The sequence below is a fragment of the Columba livia genome, chromosome 7 (genome assembly GCF_036013475.1).
Source record: "Columba livia isolate bColLiv1 breed racing homer chromosome 7, bColLiv1.pat.W.v2, whole genome shotgun sequence".
Lineage (NCBI taxonomy): Eukaryota > Metazoa > Chordata > Aves > Columbiformes > Columbidae > Columba > Columba livia.
In genome coordinates, this window is record NC_088608.1 from 7,453,373 (window position 1) to 7,475,525 (window position 22,153).

The 22,153-nt window shown below is 38.1% G+C and overlaps 1 protein-coding gene across 4 annotated transcripts in view; it reads right to left on the reverse strand.

Moving 5' to 3' along the window:
* MGAT5 (alpha-1,6-mannosylglycoprotein 6-beta-N-acetylglucosaminyltransferase) overlaps positions 1 to 22,153 on the reverse strand; it is a 122,720-nt gene that overhangs the window by 50,444 nt on the left and 50,123 nt on the right. For all 4 annotated transcript variants that reach the window (XM_065069585.1, XM_065069582.1, XM_065069583.1 and 1 more), the window contains exons 3-5: positions 20,438 to 20,605; positions 9,960 to 10,036; positions 8,443 to 8,532 (exon numbers count right to left, since the gene is read on the reverse strand). In XM_065069585.1, coding sequence (XP_064925657.1) covers positions 8,443 to 8,532; positions 9,960 to 10,036; positions 20,438 to 20,605 — 335 coding nt within the window. The remainder of the gene's footprint in view (positions 1 to 8,442; positions 8,533 to 9,959; positions 10,037 to 20,437; positions 20,606 to 22,153) is intronic.

Consider the following 22,153-nt stretch of genomic DNA (forward strand, 5'->3'; position numbering starts at 1 on the left):
AACCTCGTTAAAGAGAAGAAATGTCTCAAACTAGGTTCCTCAGACAAATTATATAGAAGCATTAATTTGAATGCTATGACTTAATCTACTCATTGTATTTAATACATTTGAAAGCAGTCACTTGATCAACCTTGTCTGCAAACATGTGATTCTTCAGGGGTCTCCAACTCTGGAAATATACTAGAAATTGTAGCCATTAAAGATCTGAACTTTTACCGATATAAGCTGTGGAATCACTGGTGGAAAAGATTTGTAAGCTCCATGTTACAAATCATGCCCAGTCACAACCTCTCTTTTTATTTTCAAATAGTAGAAATAATTTTGAATTATTCCTAGCTTAAAATTGATCTATATTAAGATATGACATTTCAAGAACTACTGTAAGTGCCCCTTTCCTGGGTTCATGTATTTCACATTGCACCACCAGGCATCCTAAAGGAACCAAAGATTTTTCAGAGCTACCAAGGACAGTTAGCGGCACACCTCACTGACACAGAAACAAATACAGGTTTTCTTGTGCTTTTAGAAACATTCCCTCTAGTCTAAACTAAATCACAGTAATTCTAATCACAAATTAACACTTAAGGAGTAGACACAAAGCAATATCAGTGTACACAGTTGGTTTAGCACTCATTTTTCCTTATTGATATTCAGTCAATTCCTCATTTCACTGGAAAGACCAACTTAACTCACTGGAGGATTTATCAACATACTCTTCAAAGTATTACCAGTTGTTTTGTTATTTTCAGCACTGGGAAGAATGCATAGGCATTCTCTTACAGAAAAAAGGAATGAATTCTGCTATTTTTTATGAGCCAATAGTTTACAAACTATGAGCTTTAGATGGGGGGATAATAATTAATGAGAGCACCAAGAAAGCAAAGATTAAGCAAACAACTACCCCTCAGATGGAAACATTATGATCGCAAAACCAGCCACAATGCTAATATGAATTCTATCATTTAGAACATGGGTTAATTTTGCTGGTAATTAAAGAATCAACTAAGTCATGGTTCCAAGAAAACTGAGAGAAAAAATCCGACTATGATAAGAGTGGTTGCCGGAGGGCAGAACATGGAACCACTCAACGCCGCAGATCATGTACCAGAAGTCACTTTTAGATCATAATATATATTATCATGCAAATACAGAGGAAAGACAGAAGTGAAAAACTACAGCAGGGAAGTCTCCACAAGCCGTAACATCCGTATTTAGAGGTGCCCAGTACGCGAGAAATATCACAGCTGCAAAAACCTGAGGTTTTCAGAGGGAACAGAGATATTTCTCTCTATCTGTGGTTCTTTCTTCCCTGTTCAGTGAGAGCTATGGGTGAACAACAGCCTATAGACACTTTGGTAGAAGGGAGATGGATCTCAACCTCTTCAACTACACAAGGTAACTAGGACTTCAGAGACAGCCTTTGTAGAACTAGGGGAAAAGGAAACTATAGCACTGACAGGCTTCTGCTACATAATTAAAAAGCCTGCTGATTCCATGATACTTATACAAGATATCTAGCACGTTGCTGAGTTTTATTGCTGCCCTTCTCAAAACCCACAACAGTTGCACTGTTATATGTATTTCAAGCAAAACGCTTCCAGTTAACTGTGGTTTTGTATTGCAGTATGTAAAATTAAGGTCTAACAGCAGCACAAAGCCTCAGCAAAGACTGCTTAAAACTCTTGTAAAGAAATAGTGCTCAATATCTTGTCAGAATTAAAAGCAACAGTTTGCACTAACCAGATGGGTAGCAAAACAAACTTTGCCTTCCTCTCTATTTAGCCTCATGTAATGATGCATAGTAGAGCAGAATAAATGCTGCTTCTGTTGCATCATTTCTGGAAGACGTGTAAAAATCATCTAAATAAATGTACTGTTGGCCTTTCTCCAGACACCCACTTTCTGCTCTTCCATTACTTGGCCTTTGTCTCCTGCCCAGTGAACCAATATTCAATTCTAACCGAGCACTTCAGCATTTCCTGTCCAGAACACACAATTCCTCACTTTTAAGCCAAAGAACGACTTCTAATTGCAGCTCTTGGAAGGACCTACAGTTTTGTGAGAACTTCAGATGACCTAGAAAGTGGGTGGGTGGTTTTTTGTTTGTTTGGGTTTTTTTTAAGAGTCAAGTATTGCCACTTCAGCTAATCGCTTCAGGGTTTCTGGTACAGGACACCACAAGGATGCCTAGAACTAAATATGAAACCTAAGCAGTTAAATGATTTTCCCAGTCGCCTCGTGAGACTCAGATATGGCCCACAACAATAACTTGAGCTGTACTCATCATTTCTGATCAAGTTCTGCAGCTGTTCTTCTCAGATTCAGACTACTAACCACTGCCATGGAAACTTCTCTGAAAACAACAGTGGCTGCTATAGTCATTCAAAAATGCAGGAAGATGCTAATGAATTGATCTTCTTTCCAGCAACTACCAGTGAAAACTTAATCCATTTTTCTCAGACTTATTGATGTAAGATAAGTACAAGTCAGGGTTTTTTTTGGTGAGTACTAACTTCCAACTATAGATGTGGGAGAAAGAAAAGTAAGGAATGTCTACAACTGTTCAGAATGGCTTGAGTGGAGGCCTTCGACGTCCTTCATTTCATATGACAAATAAGCACCAACAGTGCTACAAGCTCTGTGAAAACATCTGGTGCCCAGAACTTGCTTTTCTCTCCTTGCTCCCAAATTGCCTGAGGAAAGCCTATCAGCTTTCCCTGAAACTACCAGGGACAAGACAGGGATAGGGCAGGGAATGTGAGGACAAGAATTAGGGACTTTGTTTTGCAACACATTTTCTGAAAGCTTCTAATACAGAACAGGGCGACAGGTGAAAACAAAACAAAACCAACCTGCTTTCGTTGACCAGGTATTGTACCATCTAACTCATAACAAAAAAGTCTGCAGAAAATGCAACAGCATTAAAGTGTACCTTGTCCTGGGACAGGAATATCTGTGGTTAAATAACACATACAATGGAAAAAAAGTGTGTGTGTATACACATACAAATGTGTGTGTAGATGTGCATGCATGTGATTGTGAACAGGAAGATGATACAGCACGTGCTAAGGCTGCACTACGCAGTTACAAACAAGGTATTGTTCCATTCATCTGCACCTTTTCTCTGTCATCGGCAACAATGACAGAAAGGATTATGAATTCACTTAAGTATCTAGATTAAATATCCATCAGAAATGTAGAAATACTTCAGCTTTATATTTGTTTAGGTACAGAATATCCACACCCAACAAGCTCTAAGTTTGAGCAAGGGGAAGGTGGACAGCAGTGTTCATTTGCACCCTGCCCTTCAACTTGCTAATACATTTTATTTAATCATTTAAGACAAAACACAGAAGTTGTCTCCAAAGACGGAATCAGGACTCCTTTCCCCCGCTTCCCAGAACAACTTTCCTCTCACTGGGTTCTTTTTCTAGCTTATTCTCTCCATAGCAACCAACTATTACACTGCCGTGCACATGATTTAATAGGAAGGATGTGGTATCAGACTGCAGATTAGCAGTTAAAGAAGACTGTTGGGAAGCAGCAACCGCAGAGTTGAAGATGGACCATTTTTTGCATGAGTGGTATAAATGCTAATATATTATTCAGAACACATATTTATCTTTCTTCTGTCATATTTTTGAATAAGACCAGCTGTGTCTCCTGTACCTAGTGTTGAATTCAAGGCCAGTCAAATGCATTAGGTAGTCCTTGATCATCCTCAAGAAACTAGGTCCATCCAAGAAGTCAAGTGTTCCCGGTTGGTTCTGAATCTCTGTAGACACAGCACTGGCTAAAGCATATGTAGTAGCATATATATAAGGTTAGGTTGCATGGTACTTTCGAAGTCCAAAATTTAAGTGCTACATGATTCCAGATTTTAGAGAAAAGCTGGTGTTCTGAACTGCTTTGGGGTGTGAAGGCTCAGATTTTGCTTAAACTGAACTCAATAATTTCTCTGAAATGGAGGAGTATAGAGGTAACTTTGGATTTTATTGTTTCCAAAGGCAATCCCAAAAATTGGGTGTTAGGTACCTTCAGTCCCAGGAACACTGCAACACAAAATCTTATACACAACCAATCAGTAAATGGTCTCTTAATCCAGCCTCGGCAACATGTACTAGATTTGATTCCTCTTCTACACGAGCATCTCTGCCTTTTCCAACAAGACAGGAAAATATTAACCTCAGTTTAAAATGACTGAGGTAGAAACGACAACTGACCCCCAGTCACCCAGATCCAGGGGAATACGCTAATGGATGATCTGGGAACAAAGTATTGACAATCATTAGCATCTCAGTTTCTTAGGGGAATATGTAAGATGACTAAAGAAGTTCAAGCTTTTGCTGGTTTACATTTCAGACAACAACAAGATTTTTGTCGTTTTTATGAGTAATTGTGTAGAATTCAAAGAAGCTGGTTTCATGTTAAATTACAATGAAGAAATTCAAGTCATTAACTTATCTCAAAGTCAGAAATTAGATTACACATGCGGCAGAAATTTTGTAAAGGGGGACTTCACACAGATGCTAGCAAACTGCAGTAAACCAGCAACACCACAAAGATTTACAGAACCTGTATAATTACAGTTCCCAGGTGCTTTCACTAGTATGTGCCTCAGACTACAGCTTGCATTCTGGAAATAAACCCACATTCAAAATCAGTTTCAGTTTGTATTTTTCTGCTCTATGTTTCAAAGCAAAAGTAACAGTGTAAAGAAAAATACTACAGCAATCAAACCATGCATTCTGTTCCCATCAAGTCTGAACAACTGAAAACAAGAATTCTCTCCAGTGGTATACTAGCAAATGGGCAAGAATCTCAAGGACTGGTCTTTGAAACAGTTTTAGTCTTGAAGTGTTGGATCTGCTTCCAAGAAGGGTAGCAAATACTATGCTTGCATCTGCAAGGTGAGCTGGATATCCAAAGCCTGGGATTTAATGAGATCTGCCCAGCATCAGCAGATGTCAATGGAACGACCCCTGGGCGGTGGTAACTCCATGGCAGCGAGTGGCTGCCCAGCAGGCACAGCCGCAGTCCCTCTCCTGGGCAGCTGGCAGTTGTTGCAGGGAAAGCACATATCTAGATGAGAAAAGGAGTGATAAGATCCTTCCACTTTTTTTTTTTTTTTGGTAAGCTGAGAAACTGTGCAAAAATCATTTTCTAGAATATATTTTTAAAAGTGTCATTCTTCAGCTGCAAGCTGACATTTTGCAGTGAAATATATTTTTGTACTGTCTAGAAATTCATTTTTTCACATTTCTCCCTAGAGGCAATGCCATCCGTGACAATTATAACTGTGGCGGTGACATTACAGCGTTAAACAAGTGGCTTTTTCATAACTAAATGGTAAGTTTAAAAGGAAATAACTCTTCTCAGTGGACAAGTTTGTATTATAGTTAAAAGTAAACGAGTCCAAACCATCCAGAAACCTTAGAGCTGCCTAGACTTGCTTTTCAATTTTTGCTGCTTCTAATCTCTGTGTTGCTCTGTTATTCAAGAGAATTTAAGCCTGGTTTTGCTATTCAGGCCATTTGTGTCTCCCGTCTTTCAAAGGCTAGTGTTACAAGGACTGCACAGTTGCATATCATCCACCAGGAGTGATCTGATGCCTGCAGCAAACCAGCAAGACAGAAGGACAAAATCCTTGCAGTTTTATCTGCAAGTCTGTACAAGACAGAGCTTTAAACAAAACCCACAAGCCTGAATGTGCTGGCTTGCCTCTTGCTTTCCTTCCGCTGCCATGCTTGCCTCCCATATGGCTCAAGCAGCCAAGACACAAGACGGGAGGTGGAGAAGTTCCGCTGGCTGTTCTTGCGTTCCTGCAGGAGCGCCCTTCAACGCAAACCAGTGGAGGCAGAACTGCTAAAACTTGCACTTGTGCAGGCCCTGCAGAAGAGGAGACTTGGGGCAGCCTGGATTTTCACTGTGGTGTAACTATTTTGCAGACAGATGTGGTGACAACATAGTGAGGGCACATGACAGATCCTCAAAGACTCGCTTTTATTCCAGGCTTTGTTTCTAAATCTTTGCACAAACCGAGGGCAAGTTACTTAGTGTCTCTCTGGCTCTGACCCATATTACACACCAAAATGTAATATTTCCAGATCTTTTGTTTACAAGTTTAGAATTGTATTACAAAGAGTGCTATTAATAGAGGAGTGTAACATAATACACTAGCGGAACTGCTTCAGAAGAAAAAAGTAGATCTCAAAAGAGTATGAAAGAGCACAGGCACTTGTCACACGAGATAGTAGAGGTGATTTTAAGAGCAAAAGTACACATATGCACAATTTGATGCATATCAAATTTGGTAAAACAGATTATGCGTGCACAACCATCTCACTCCTATACTGTAACCTTAAAGTAAAAAAAGAAAAACCTTAACAGTAATATGCTTCCAGTAATCTAATGCATTTTAATATTTCACATCAGCAGTTTGACTTGAGAGCTCTGTAGACACATTTATCATTCAGCTGTGCAACCATACTATAAACTGTCAACTCTTCATCACTGTCCACTTTGACAAATTACTCTCGCAATAGCATTTCCAAGTTATCCTTAGCAGCCAACACACCTCATAAATCCACATCATTGTAGTGTTATTAGAATTTCATTTCATGCTTGCATTCGCAAACATTTAAGCTTTCAACCTCTGCTGCTGGGCATTAATCATGGAATTAATCATAGGATTAAGAATGCCAAATTTACACTCAAGGTTAATAATATGCTCACCCAATATTAGTTTGACATTCTATCATGGGAAAACACTTTAAAAAAAGAAGTACAAGACCTTAGTCTGAAGTTAACAAATATACACGTATACTAATTGTACTGTTGTTCCATCAAGAAATGAGAGGTTGCCCAAATTCACTATTGCTGCTTAAAGAAAAATTCTAAATCCCTAGACCCCTGAGAAAACAACCATTTTGGCTTCTGTAAATCTGCTTACATTTTGCCATGAGGATGAGCTGAAAGATCAATTATGAAAAAACTAATGGCATCAAAACTGATGATGAGAGGAGATTGTCACAGAAAGTACTGTCATTTAACAGAAATACATAACAATAAATGTCATTTAAGAATAATACATTGTCCCATTCTGTTAACATGTATCTTCTTTTTTAAGGCACATCTCCATTATAAACATGAAGCATTTGCTGGCTGACAGAATAGTAATGTGCAAATGTAACTCTGCTGATGCTAAAACATAACCTTTTAGCAGAAACCTAGATCGGCTTCAGATGATTACAAAACCATATCTCCAGCTTTTATGATAAATAACAGGATAAATAATATAGACCATCATATATGTTTTTCTTCCCCAGCATGACAGCCTCTTAAATAAATCAACATTGGGTCCTAGCAACGGAATGAGTCAAATTTGTGATTCAACTCAGCTTTTTTTATTTCTTCAGATACGTGTTTTGGATATGCTTTTAACTATTATTGTTGCTTCAAGCAACGCCCCTGAAAGTTCAATGACTGTCAGCTGAGTAAATGAATGGAAACTGTTTTCATTTCAAACAAGTTACTTATATAACAGAATTACTGTTTTAATCTCAGATATGTCATCAAAAAACCCAGCTGCACCCCCTCAATCCTCCAGAAACTACAAAATTAATAGTAGTTTGCAATTCTGCAGCCACATTGGCTCTTGTAGTTCTTTGCAAGCAGTAAATATCAATACTGCTTCTGAGATCAGTTGCTCTAAGATATCAAAATTTTACTAATAAGAAAGAAGGGGACAAGTGATCAAATACACCTGTGTCTGGCACACACACTGTAAGACAGTAATAGAGCTCATAAAATTGATTGAGAAAATTAATTCTTGGAAAACAAGTGTCACTCAGGAAACGGGAGGTCTGCATAAAACCCACCAGAGTAAGCACCTCACTTGGTTCTGATAGGTACCAAAAGCTTTAGCCAATATATCTGTAACTTCTCTCAAAAACATGACTTTCAGGGGTTTTTTTGTTTTCTGTAATAGACTTGGCAATTCATGAACAGTCTCCGAGTAGGAAGTTGCTCTGCTGCTTAGCAGGACATACCATCTAGGTCCACTTCCCAAATTTTACCTTCCAAATGTCTCTTAAAACCCTTACCTGTCACTATCTCAGGAGCTACATAGAAAGCAGCAGAAAAAGTGTTCAGAGGCAAGGGTCTATGACCCAGCTTCAACAGGATACTTAGCGTGGGCTCGCTGGAGGGTTGCTGCTTACATCACTTCAGTTATAAACATCAGAATTCTCCAGCATAGAAAATCCTGAATGATTTATGAATAATATCAGCACACTTCATAATAATTCTGTTTTAATTGCTTCTTCCTCTTTATAGTATTTTTCTGAAGAAAGTTATGATTTCTTTTGAGAAAAGTTTGCAGTTACCAGAACTATGGAGGTGCTATGATGTTCCCCTTCTGCAGATTAAAAGGTTACTGACCTCACTGAGGTAAATAAAAAAGGAGCACGTGGACCCATCTACACCATAACTTGCGTAACAGGGATCCGACCGCCACATATCTTTCATCCACTGTAACAGAACAAAAACACAGTCTCTTAGGTTTAAGTACCATGCGATATCTCTATAGTATTTCACACTGAACTCAGGAATAACAGGGGAAAGCTGCAAGTGAGTATATCTGACCAGCTAAAAATAATGAATAACAGAAAAGGAATTTCATTAGTATTTTGCAGCATATTGCATCTCTGCATTCACCTGTGCTGGGGAACCAGCTACATACCAGACATGGGTACAGTTTATACAAACTGGAAGCCAGGCAAGCAGAGACAAATACCAAAAGGAGAATATAATCAGGGACCAGACACACGGGCGTGGCTGGAGCTGCCTGCATTGCACCCCGTGTTACACTCGCTCTGGAATTCAACACATCATTTCAGTTACCAAGATTGAAATCTGCTCAACTCTGCCAAGAATCTGGCATTTCTGCAGAAGCAAGTAATTAATTTAGATTTGTATTTTAATATTCAAATAATGTATTACATACTCACTATGCAGCCAGTTTGTCAAAACAGATGAAAACACAGACCAGAGATTTAAAAGGAACAGCTTATTTTTTTTTTAAATACTATTGTCTAAGAATTTTATTTAGATAAAAAAGGAAATATAATTTCACATATACTTGGGTAGTTATTTGCTTTCACTTTCAGAAATAAATTGTAATACTTGATAATGATATTTAAGTGCCTAGCAATTTTACTTTTATCTACAACTACTAAAACAGTATCCTTACATTCAAAATGTATCTTGGGGAAAAAAAATCCAAAACCTCCATCTCTGCAAGTTGTTTTTTGTTTGGTTTGTTTTGTTATTTCCTTTCCAACCAAAGTCTGATGGCTTTCTATATTTGGACTTTCCCACTGCTTTATTAGTCAAATACAGGATTTATATAGAATCAGCTGTGAACCCCAAAGCTCTGGTGGCACACTTATGCAGCACTCGGCTTGTGAGCAGAAAAGGCAGAATGCTTTTAATGGAGAAGGGGAAGGGAGGAACCAGACAGAGCTGTTGGTAAAGAGGGGAAAAAATGTGTGCACAAATATCTTGCTGAAATGGGGAAAGGGCTGGAGTGAGGTACCCACAGAATCTCAGTCCTGGGGTAGGGGAACACCAAATGACTCATAATGGGGAACAAAAACAGGGCTTTAAAAAAGGAGAAGTTAGTGAGTAACAAGAAAGCATTCAAATAATAAGGTATTTTATTAAATAATCTAGCATTTTACTATAAAATGGCATTTTATGTCTGTCTTAATAGGATGTCACTTCATTTCTCTGCAGCAGCAGGATTAAAGGCTCGAGACACACACTCCTAAACGTCCGCTTTTCTTTTTGACCCAGTTGTTCTTGTTTTATGCCATGGTCTGAGTAGTGATCTCTTGCAATATATGTTCAGTTTTTTAACAAAATGCACATAATAAGATTAAAAACAGTTCAGTTACCTTTATTTTCCCTTCACAGTGAGGAAAACCATCCATAGGAGGCAATTCACACTGTTCTTGGGCTCCATTTATGAGATCTAAAGGGAAACATAGACCAAACTGAATTTCATTTCGCAGTTCTGACAGGTAGCCTTATGAATCCTTCATTTTATTTTCATGAATCTACAACTCAGGCTGACTGACTGAAGACTCCTACTGTATAATATTTGTTGTAACATTAAAATTCGGTGTGCTCTTTCTGACTAAAGAAGAAAATGGTTGCATAGATTACACCTTTGACTTGCAGTAAAAATGCTGAATTACAAAAGCTGGTTTATGAAGACTTAAAAATTAAGCTAACCCACACTGAAAATAATAGAAAGCAAAATAACTTCCTAATCAAAGTATGATTACAACTACTAAATTGCAACAATTTGTTTCCAATTGTCAACTATTTGTAAAGGGTATATTACTCTTAAACATAAAAACAGATTTTCAAGTTCTGTTCTCACTTTATCATACACCCATGATCTGCAACTTGGCATCAGATACATGACCCAATTAATAAATGTTGCAATATGATCTAAATTTACAGCCGAGCAGCACTACATCACATTCATGAGAAAAATTTCCTATGGTCTCCCAAGAATTTTTTTCTTTTTTTACCTATTTTAATATTTTATCATTCTAGATTTTTACAACACATGAAGAGTATTATACAGAGCAACACTTCTAGCCTGTGAGTCAAGGAGAAAGGAGCAGTTTTAAAGGACATTGCCACACCAATTCCAGGATATGACTTTCTTCTAAGAACTTTGAAGAATCCTCTAATGCAGGCCTTTAAGGCAAGAAAAATGATTAACATGGTGGAGAGATTCTTGCCAGAGGCAGCAGAGGATAAGGTTTTCAATTTAGGTAGTTCATCCCAGAGTTATCTAAATTATACCTGCATCATTTCTGGCTTTTCCCACGGGCAAGAATCAAGATCATTAAAGCCAGCCATCCATCAAGCGAGGAACACTCCATGCTGTGGCAGACACGGTGCACAGCTTCACCCAGAGTATGCTAATTAGAGATCTCAGGGGAAAAAAAAGGTTGCAGTACCAGACTAAAATAGGGACAGGATCAGCGGATAAAAGAACATTGTATTATATACAAAAAAACACCTCCTGATTTATCTGAATATTTTCAATTTCTTTTGAAAATAGTTTCTTTTAAAGATAAAAACTTGAAATACGAGTGAAGCATTGCAAAATGGAGCAGGCGTGGAAAGAAGAACCACTCTAGGAAGAAGACACTTATTTGGCAGTCTCTGCAGCAGAAGCAATTTGACAAACTGAGCTGTACTGTCAATGTCAATAACACTGAAGCAAAGTTGTTTTTAAGATGACTTCGTAACATCAAATCAATAAACACTTTCAAAATATTCTCCCTTATCTTCTTATCCTTACAGAATTCTTGCAGACTAGGCCACGGACAACTATAGCTCTGATTTCTGTTCCAAGTAAGAACACACAGAGCATGCATACAGATAGCGGCAATTAAAAGCATGTACTAAATTCAGTCAGCAACAGTAAATGCTTCCTTTCACCTTCCACAAAAATGATAACACTTTTATTCCACCATTACAGACTCTGAAGATGCTCCACGTGCCCACCAGCTTCCCACTCAGACTTACAATGGATGTATCCAAACACCTATACCAACTCTCACTTGCTTCGTACACAGCTACTAATCAGGTAATCGCATAGTGAAGGCAGTTCTATAAAGCTTAAATATAAACAATTTACATAAAGCATTATCCGGAGCAGAACAAAATGTAGCAATATATGCATACAAGACAAAACAAAGCAACTCTGTGCCATCGGAGTGCTCCCTAGACAAGCCATCTTTCCTTCATGCCTGCAATTAGAAAGCCAGCTGACACAAATGGACTGGAAACATATCTACGTCAAGAAGATTTGTTCAAAGCAACACATCGTCTGTAGAAATGCACAAGTCTCGAATGTATGGGTTTCCACACATAAGCCTGAGAATTAAATGCAAAAGTCTGAATTTGTGAATAATTTTAGATGATTCCAGACAAGTGCTACTTGCGCTGAAGCAGCACCCCTTCTTCTTGGCCATAGTCAGTGTGAGTTCTATGTTGGGAAACACCACTCCCAACTTTTTTCATCCTTAATGATCTGAATCTGTGCAAAAAATTACCCTTCAGCTCCTCTAGCAGCTCACTCCCAACCAGGCATGGAGGGTGTCCTGGAGCCAGTTGGTATAACCTAGTAGCCTGTGGGAAACAAAAAGGTTCCTTCCCCTGTCCTCACTAAACTAGCTGTTCTGAACCACAGTTACAAACATAGGAAACATCCTTGTAAAATATCTGAAGTCATGGAAGCTGTGGTCAGCCTCTTTCAATACAAATTCATAGCTCCAAATTAAGAGTCCAGCTTGTCCTCATGCTGCGCAGCTGGAGCAGCAGAAGCAGCAAGGGCTGGAACGTGTTCCCCAGCCTGTCTCTAGCTCAGTGTGAGCCCATACGGCCAACGCAGCTCACTCCTGTCAACCACCTACACTAACTAGGAGCTGGCCCTTCTTAAACAGGAATCCAGAGGTGAACAAATCTTGTGTATCCCATGGAGTGTTGGTACTAGCAATTTACACTTTTGAATGGCTCACAAAGATAAGGGAGGTGAAGCAAGTGGAACCTTGGGGATACTGATCTGCACATCTGGATCTTCCAAAGCATGAAAAGCAGGTATTAAAATGCAGTTCAGGAGTTTAGAGTTTCTTCATCATTTGGAGATGATGAAAAAACCCTAATATCTTACAAAGATTCCTGTTAAAAAGGTCTGGATAAAAGTATTATGCTGTTACTAAATTCATGTCGGATAGATCTTTCCTGAAGGGGAAAAAATACATTATTAAGCTAGACATTAAAGTTACTTTTGTTGGGAAAAAAGTATTTGAGAAACCACAAGGATTTTTATTCTTAATTAGATTCATGCAATTTAAAATGCAAGTTCTGAGGTCTCTTTTCCCAGCCAAAACTTAGAACTTACAGCCAAAAAAGTCTGGAATACAGCAACTGTCAAGTCAGTACAAAGCAACAGTAGATAATACTCATGCTTTTTTCTCTGAAGCTTTGTGTGAGTCATTACATTAATTTCTATTCTACAGACACCTAAGTGTTTTTGAAGCCATGCAGGGCTTATTTCCTCCTGACTGCTGTTATGCAAAGACATAATTATTAAATATCTATCTCACAGGATGTTAGACAAAAAGTGAATGCATTGACAAACTGAAAATATGAATGTGAGCGTATTATAAACCTAAGAACGCACAGATGCTACAGATTATCCTGAAGGAAAAAAAAACAACAATGGAAGATATTGATAAAACACCAAGCAACTCTAGATTTAAAAAAAAACCAACCACCTCTTTAAACACAGGGGTCCATTTGTGAAGTCCTGGGATATTCAATATATAACTAACCAAAACTCCATCCCCATGTTTAGAAAGGAGCCATATGTTCACTTTGCAAATGTCTGTGGCTGTTTAAAGATAACACAGCTCTGCATCAGAGATCGTCACTGCACAGCAGGTGAAACTGAACTTGTGAGCAATCATCAGTTATTTCAGTGCAAAGTCTGGCACGCTGGCACGAATGGCTTGGCAGACACAAACTAAGCCACCCAACCTTGCACTGGAAAGATATTTCCCCCATGTTGCTCTATATGAGTGATTCTACTGGCTAAATTCCCATGCCTTTGACACCACCCTCTTCAAACACCAGTTCACGGGGACAGGTCGTTATCATCTCTTGTGATTAAACTCCATGTCCACAGGTTTAGTTTGTTTTAGTGAAGGTCTATAACACCCAAGAGATAAAAAGCACAATCTGTGATAAGGAACTGGGTTTTTTTGTTTGCTTCCTGACTATTCTTTAATAGAACAGTAAAAGTAAGTAATGGTGAGTGCTATGTACCCATTTTGTCCGTTTCCTATACTGCGCCATCCTTCAAATAATATGCTCTGTAACAGGCTAAAAAATTCTGCTTCAGTTTTTCTCAGTCAGACAGTTAGGAAGTCTAAAAATAATCTACTAAGACAGTAAGCTGAATAACAGTTATAATTAGTTACTCAGTAGTGACTGTTGCTTGATAGGTATTTTGTTTGTCATAAAAGTTTTAAAGTAACAAATGAAAAAAAGCAGCAAATGAAAAAGCCACAATACTGTTGAAATTGCAAACCATAACACCAACAGCCCATCTAGTGTGATAAGGACCAAGTCTTCTATCTTCAGAGACTGGAAGTACCTTAAGAATTTAACATGACACAAAAGTTTATGTCCTTTGGAACCTGGAAGCTAAACCCAGATTTATAGAGTAGTACAAAAAATGAGTATTAGAATATCCTCTGATGACATATAGCACAGAAAATAGCTTGACTCAACGTGTTTCCCATCAGCAGATCTCATAAAATCAGGAACTACTTTAGTATTAAAAGAACAGAGTAATCACATGCGATCAAGTCTATTCACGAATTTTATCTCTATTTGTTCTCCTGGTTTCGATTATTAAATAAAACTATTATTCTTACTTTAATTCATTAAGACCTTCTCTTGTTTCTATTTCAGTTCTGAAATCTCATACCCATGACTAGGCACAACACCGTAGTTAAGGCTAGTTTAGTTTGTGTAAGACCTCCTTTCCCTTCTCCCACTAATTAACACATTCTCAATTTCATTCACATTTTTCATCCCCAGCTGGTAAGATTTCTTTAATGGGAAAATTTGCATTGTGGGCTGAAAACACTATCAACGTGTTCAACGAACTGAGATAAAGGTTTCAAGATTTTAAATGCAGAGCACAAAATGGTTTCTACCAATACTTTAGAAACTTCAGTAGTGAAGCATTGGGATGATTTAAAGAAAGTTAACATTTCTAGTGCTAGTCCATCCTCACACCAGCTGTGCTGCTATGTTCCATTAATGCTACTGAAATCAATGCAGTGTTAGGAGAATACAAGTAGAAGTCAAGTGCTTAATCAAAATGCAGCCTAGGGGACCACTAACAGCCCCCTTCAGCATCACTAATACAGCTCAGCACCGCAGTGGAAAATATTCACGTGTGGTCTTCTGCACAGTCATTGTGCTGCACTGCAACAGCATGGCTTGAAAACTCCATGCTGCTGCCTTTGGGGGAGCCAAATGGACAGAAAACTAGGAAAAACTGCTCTGTATTGTATACAGCGTGGAAAAAGAATGCAATAGATAAGGCACAACACATACGAGTCAAAGCAACTTGTTACCCTGTGAAAGCTGTAATCTTGGCTAACAGAACCAGGGAAGTCCATACCCTATTACATCTGGTGCACACTGATGTTCTGTGGGGACAAACAGTTTGTTTTTTAAGGTGCAGCCATATGGAACATTGTACATAGTATGTTAACTGAAGAAAAGCCTACGGTAGCACTCTTAAAACAGGACAGCTTCGGAAATTCAAAATAACATGCAACATCATAGCTTTTTAAAATCTAGTTTGCCTCTGCAAGTCCAGAACTACAGGGTGAACTATGTTTGCAGACTGTTAAAACTAACAAGGCTGTTATATATGTAACAAGGCTCACCAGAAAAAGAGCCATGGAAACAAAACAACTGATCATGAAGTTACCTGAGTCTTCTTCCTCACCTAAAAGGCTTCAGTGTGTCAGCCCCAAGTCTTTAGGAAGGAGGATGTGGAAATACCACAGCAAAGGTTCTTCTCACCATAGTAACGTTTGAAAAAAAGCCTGCTCGCAGCATTGCCAAAGCTGGCTTGTCAGCCTGCCTCACTACACATTCCTGAAGGATGCCGGATAGCTGACAGGCATCCAAGCCATCATGTCTTGGATGACAAGTAAATACTGAAGTCTGCATCCTAATGAGTGACTTTGAAGATACTAACACTGAAGTTGTTAAAAGAGAACTCAACAGCCAATACAGCAGAACAAGTTAATGCATAAGGTGAAAAAGCTATGGAAACTCTGAACAGAAACACCAAAAATATTCTCCCTTGCTGAGCAGTGTTGCATCCAGCAACCTGGTTCTTGACTGGTTTTGGTATTAAAGAGAGTTCTCCTAGGGCCAGATATGCACAAGGCAGGTGAGGAGCAGGACTTGATATGAACCTTCACTTGCTCATTTTTACGGGATCAAAGACACATGATTAATATCGTCCACAATGACACTTTTCAAGACAAAATAGTATTTTGTAAACAACCAGTCTGGCACAGTTTTCAGTGAAATTATACTATCTAAGCTGATGGATGGTTACACTTACCAAAACTTTAGCTCTTCACTGAACAAGCACAGTAGAGTGATGACAGCGGCTTCAAAGCACCTTAGTCCTTGCTTTAAATCAACATTTTTATTTTTAAAAAAGTATTTTGCAATGCGCATATTCAGAACTAGTACCACTATTATTTAGTAGTGTTTTAAAGCCTGAGGAATTGAAATGGTTTCCTTTAATTCACTTAAATCAATAGCTGCCAGAAAATCACAGCAAGAGTTCACAATTTGGGGTGGGAAACCCATAATGACAAAAAACCAAGAGAAAGCCCAAATCAGACCCAAGCCACAACACACAAACCCCACACCCCCTGCTTACTGAAAAAACACATAAAAAAAAAAAAAGAATTGATTCTTTGATCATGTTTGTGCAAGCAAATCGTCCTATCTGATGAAATATGTCCCACAAAAATCAAGGATTCCTTTCACAGTTATCTTAGAAAAGCAAAACCGCTAAAAGCCAAGCTGCCTAAAATCAAACTGATCTTGTGCCTGTCACATGAAACCAAGGATTTGCCTACAACAGAAGCAGCCATGTAGACATGTGCCACAGTTTTGTATTTCACCATTTCCGCTTAATCACCTCCAAAACAGCAAGCTAAGATTTACCTAAGGTATTATTTGTGGCGGTGGTTCAAAGCTTTGTGACAAGGCTGACAAAAACTCTTATCTGCTGGGCACCCAAGGTTTAGATTAATACTTTCTTGTGTGTATGGGAATATTTTACTTCCCCTGAATGCAGAAAGGACAGCTACCAAATATCAAAATCTTTTCAGATACAACTTGAATAAAGACAGAATAGAGAGAAGGAAAGAGGACTTGATTGCTTCTCAAACCAATCAGTTGAAGCCTTATAAGCATCTTTATTAACAACACTCTTTCATAAACCAAGTGGAGGCTCTGAAAAAGCAGTTGAAATTTGTCAGTATCAAAACAACCAGGTTGTTGGATGGTTTTGAGAAGGGAAGAAAAAAAAGGAAAGTATGCTTATGATTTTACACATGGATTTAAAGAGGGAAAAAAAGGAAAAAGTAACACCTAACCTCCCACTCAATCTACTCAATGTGCTCCCCAGCTTTACTCTTTAATATAATCTATGGAGCCTCACCCTTTAGCAGAGGTCACATCCTCAGCTCCTTTGGGATGAGGATTAAAGGTATTTGTGATATTAAGATGCTCTATTATCCTTTTCATGCAACCCAAAAGAGAGGAGAAGCTTTTTTGCTCTTGGGCTTCGCTCAATGAAAAACTGATGCAAAACTAACTTCAGAGGGAAAAACTAGGTGTGGTACCACAGTACAAACATTACACCTAAACACAACTAAGGATAGGAATACATGGTTCAGTCTGCATATAAATCAACGATGTCTGAGAGTCTGAAGAGATAGATTTCTGACCTCTGAATGGGAACTGAAAAATGAATAAAATAGTTCACCTGCTTCAGGGACAGCTGACTTACAGTCCTTGCTAAATCCTCAACATTTCTGCTTATCTACTGCTATCATCTTCTTATTATGAACAAGCATAATCCAGATGGATTTTCTTCGCATCCCACTGTCTGCCAGAAACCCTACACACCACCACAGAGCCATATTTTCCATTGCAGATTTCCCGGCTGCTGCCTCTGTTCTGCACCATGCTTGACAGTCAGAGGTGGAATGACTTAAGAAAAAAGAAAAAAAAGCCAGGCTTCCCAGAAAGCGGTTGAGTGACCATCCCTGGAGGTACTTAAAAGATGAGCAGATGTGCTGCTTAGGGACACGGTTTAGCACTAGACTTGGCAGTGCTAGGTTAACAGTTGGACTCGATGATCTTCAAAGTATTTTCCAACCTAAACAATTCTATGAACTGAAGAAAACAGTTATACATTCTAAAACTGTAAATATTTCCTTTATATACTATTATTCTAGTTGTCTATACAGAAAAGGTAGGGAGAAGTGGAACTTTTGTTTAAAAACCCCTATCTGGTCCAATTGCCAGTGTCCTTAATCTTAACAAAAAGACTTTTTCAATCCATAAATCTGAGACATGGCCACATGCCAGATGTGTTCACTGAAGTCAGACAAAACCATAAACTGGACTGATTTCAATAACTTGACCTTGGACCTAAACCAGGATTCCTGTGTTATCACAATCCACCTGCATCATATAGATACTGTGCTCAGAATTGCTTTCTTAATACAGCACTGTACCTAATAAAGGAAAATTCCACATGCAGAGAGGCTTTGGGAGGAGAAATGTTGACTAATCATGATCTCTGTTCTTTCTAGTTTGCAGATAAAAGAATACTACTTTTTTTTCTATGAAAGTGTTACTAACACTTAAAATACACAATGAAGAAAAGCCCATTGCATATTCAGACTGACAAGTCTAGCCTGCCATGGTAGTCTGATTTAAATTATAAGAAAAATATTACCAGCAATAGCTAACATGAATTTGTCTAAAGTCAGCATTAAAATATTAGAGCTGATAAAACAGAAACAGTAATCCTAACATTTGCTTTCTGTGATCACTTCATATTGTAATGGCTGAATAAACTATTATAAAGAAAACAATGAAAGTATTATGTGTATTTGTATACATATGTGTTTTAGCTCCAGTAAAATGACAAACTGTTGGGTAACAAATTGCATTCTCTGCAACAATCTTCAGATTATCTCAAATGCTCTAGCACAATAAAAAAGGATGCTGGTAAAATATTACAGACAAATCTAACACTGTAGCTGGTATTGTAATCACGATGTTTACTTAACTTAGCTTATTTACTGAAAATTCCTTCCTAGCTGAGAAGATATTTATGTTGTGATTCTACTGGAATCATATGGCTTCCAGAGTTTGCTACTGTCAGGAAACTGCTTTGAAGACAGAAGTAGAAACATGTTTTTCGTTTCCATTTGGCTGCCTCTGATCAGATTAATTTCCACTAATGGCTTTAAATGGATGAAGAGGAGGCACTTTAACAGAAGGATTAGCTTCCAGCTCTATTCTACCCATTGGTACTATCCAGCCTGGAGATACCTGAACAGTAATATTATTCAACAAGGCACCAGAACAATACATTAATCAAACCTTAGGAAATTGTTTCCTAAAGGTTTTTGTTGTTGCTGGTTAATATAGTTGCTTCAGATATTTCAAACTTAGTGTACAAGAGCAAAAGGTAAAAAACTGAAGCTCTAATAAGACAAATGGTGTTCTTTGCCACAGAGCAAGCCTCAGGCCTCAAAAAGCTATGCAAACACCACAAACTGAAAACTCTTATCAACCTCCTTAGGCGTTGCTTGTGAGTACTAAAATTATGAATCTGCTAAACACCAGGAATAACAAACAAAACTCCTATGCTCTGTTCCCTTTTTGGGACTGCAAAGATCATTAGCAGGGCAGACTCAGACCTTCCTATGGGTCAGGACAGCCAGTACCTCTTTAGACTTGTTGGCAGAGCAAAATGCAGGGCAATAGACCAGGGAGTATAAACAGCAATATTTATTTAGCGTATAAACCACATTCACAGCTGGGAACACTAAAGGAACAGAGCTGTGCAGGTGAAGAGGCCAGCGAGCCATTCTACCACAGCATGACTCAAATACTTTGAGAAGTTGTGAGAGTAGCGAACAGGCCTTTCACTGAAGACAAAATTAATGACTTCAAATGACTTTTAAAAATAGATACTTAAGTTGAAGGTACCAGGTAGGTCATCTTTGTGTGCCAAATCGTAACAGCTATTAAGCAGAGTAGGGACAGACACTTTTAAATCATAACCAATAAAAAACATAATAAATGTTTTCTTTCGGTTAATAACCAATAAAGTGCCTATGGTAAAAATGCAGAGTAGATTAATATCAACCCAAGTAACTAGACTTACAGAGAAAATGCTTGCCCAGTTTAATCTTTCTGAAGTGGGATCATTTGAAGTATGAAACATTTAAAATGAACAAGGTAGACTATATTGCTTTGGCAGAGAATTTTATTTTCTTCAAGGTGTTCAAGTTACCATGGAAAGTCTTCCTCTGAGCTTGTAAAAAAACCACTGGACTTCAGATTGCGATTGATAGAGGCTAGACTTGGAATTTTGTTTTCCAAGGCATTCCAAATGTCTAACACCAAAAAATCATGTTATGGCCAAGAGAGAAAAATACAGATTAAACACTGCATGAATATTTTAAACTGCCATACACACCTGCTACATTAAGCTTTTCGACTGCTCCTAAGCTGGGAGCAGGAGTGGTAGTATTGTTGGTAGAGTTTGCTCCTGTTCCATTAAGCACAAGATTTTCCACCTTGGACTCCAGCTTCCCAATGCGCTGCAAGATATTATCCAACAAGACAGCAAGTGTCTTCTTCAAATCTACAAGAGAAAATGAAAAGTTAAATTGCTTAATAATGCAATGTGCCATGTCAGACAGAATAAAAAAATAGATACAAGAATGAGACTGGAATATACGCAGACACTTCCTCAGTGCAAATCTTTGTCATCAGCAGTTCTATGCAGTAACATTCCCTACTTTATCTAGCCTCAGATAAAAGTTTCCCTGGAGGTGGAACTTGTCTTCTTGTGTATTTTATAGAGCACACTGCAACTCATACACATATCTTAATTTCAAGGTGAAATGTGTACTGCCTTAATGGGTACACACATGGGAATAAAAAAACGCATGCTTTGCAATAGTCAGGTAATAAGAAGTTGCTTAAGTAACAATAACCCTAAACCTAAATCCATATTCAAGCACTATCAGAGGAACAGTCTTTTAGATGCTCGGTCACCTGCAAACAAAAATCTCCTCCCCCAGAGATGGGACAACATTGAGCCAGTACAAAAACCTTCTTCTGCATCTCCTCCAGCACAACAGCATTCTTCACTGGCAAAAAAACGTTAAGTTCAACCCTTCTGTCATATACACAAAACACGAAAAAAACACAAAAAAAAACCCTGTTGTTTTTAAGCTGTTAGTGATTGCCTCTACCTATTTGGTCTGACATAGCAATTCTGCCATTTGGAAAGCAACAAATAGTAACAGGAGTTTACATATCAAATGACAACCCAGAAAGAGTTCTCTGATACTTTTTCTTTCCCTTTTTCTGTTGTTCATATTTCTTGCCCAGACAGTTGGAGAAGCTAAAAGAACGGTGGGGACGAATGGAAAAGTAGACCACTATGAGGCTAAACCGTATAATTATAGTGGCAACGAGCCAAAAAAGATAAAAGAAAGTATTGCTCTTTGTTCACCCTTCTCTCAGGATTAAAGAATTTGGTATGATGAATTTACATTATTCTCTCACTTAATTCCATAAAATATTACATGTGCATATGTATAATACAATTTCTGCTTTCCACAACTTTAGAATCAAATAACTTTCTGATCTGTAACAGAAAATTTCTCCATCCATCTGAAGAGATTCCTCTGCCACAACATCAGTTGTATTCTTGCCATGCTTATTTTGTACTCCTTTTATTTTTTTCCCATGACTAGCCCAATACTTGTGCAAATGAGAGAGTAAGAAAAAGCTATTAGTTTTAGAAGGCTTATGATTCTTTTTTCCAAATAAAAGGAGATTTATATTTATTCCATGAAGCCATAAAGTAGATATTTTTCTTTATAATTGTGTGTTTTTCTTTGTCCTTTAAAGATCAGAAGACGGAATCTTGAGCACTAATGATCTGGACTATCTTAAAAGGGGTTGTGGCATCACTTAATGGTACAGTGTGCAGACAAAAAGGAAAGAAGGAGAGAGTGGAGCAGGGGTTTAACATGAACAAAACCATGGTACAGAAGGAAGAAAAAATACTAGAAAAATAAGGCAGAAAAAAAATTCAGGAAACAACGAGGAAGAAACATAGCATACATAAAGGTATACACAGAGAATAAAGAAAAAAATGGCTAAACTTTGTAATGTT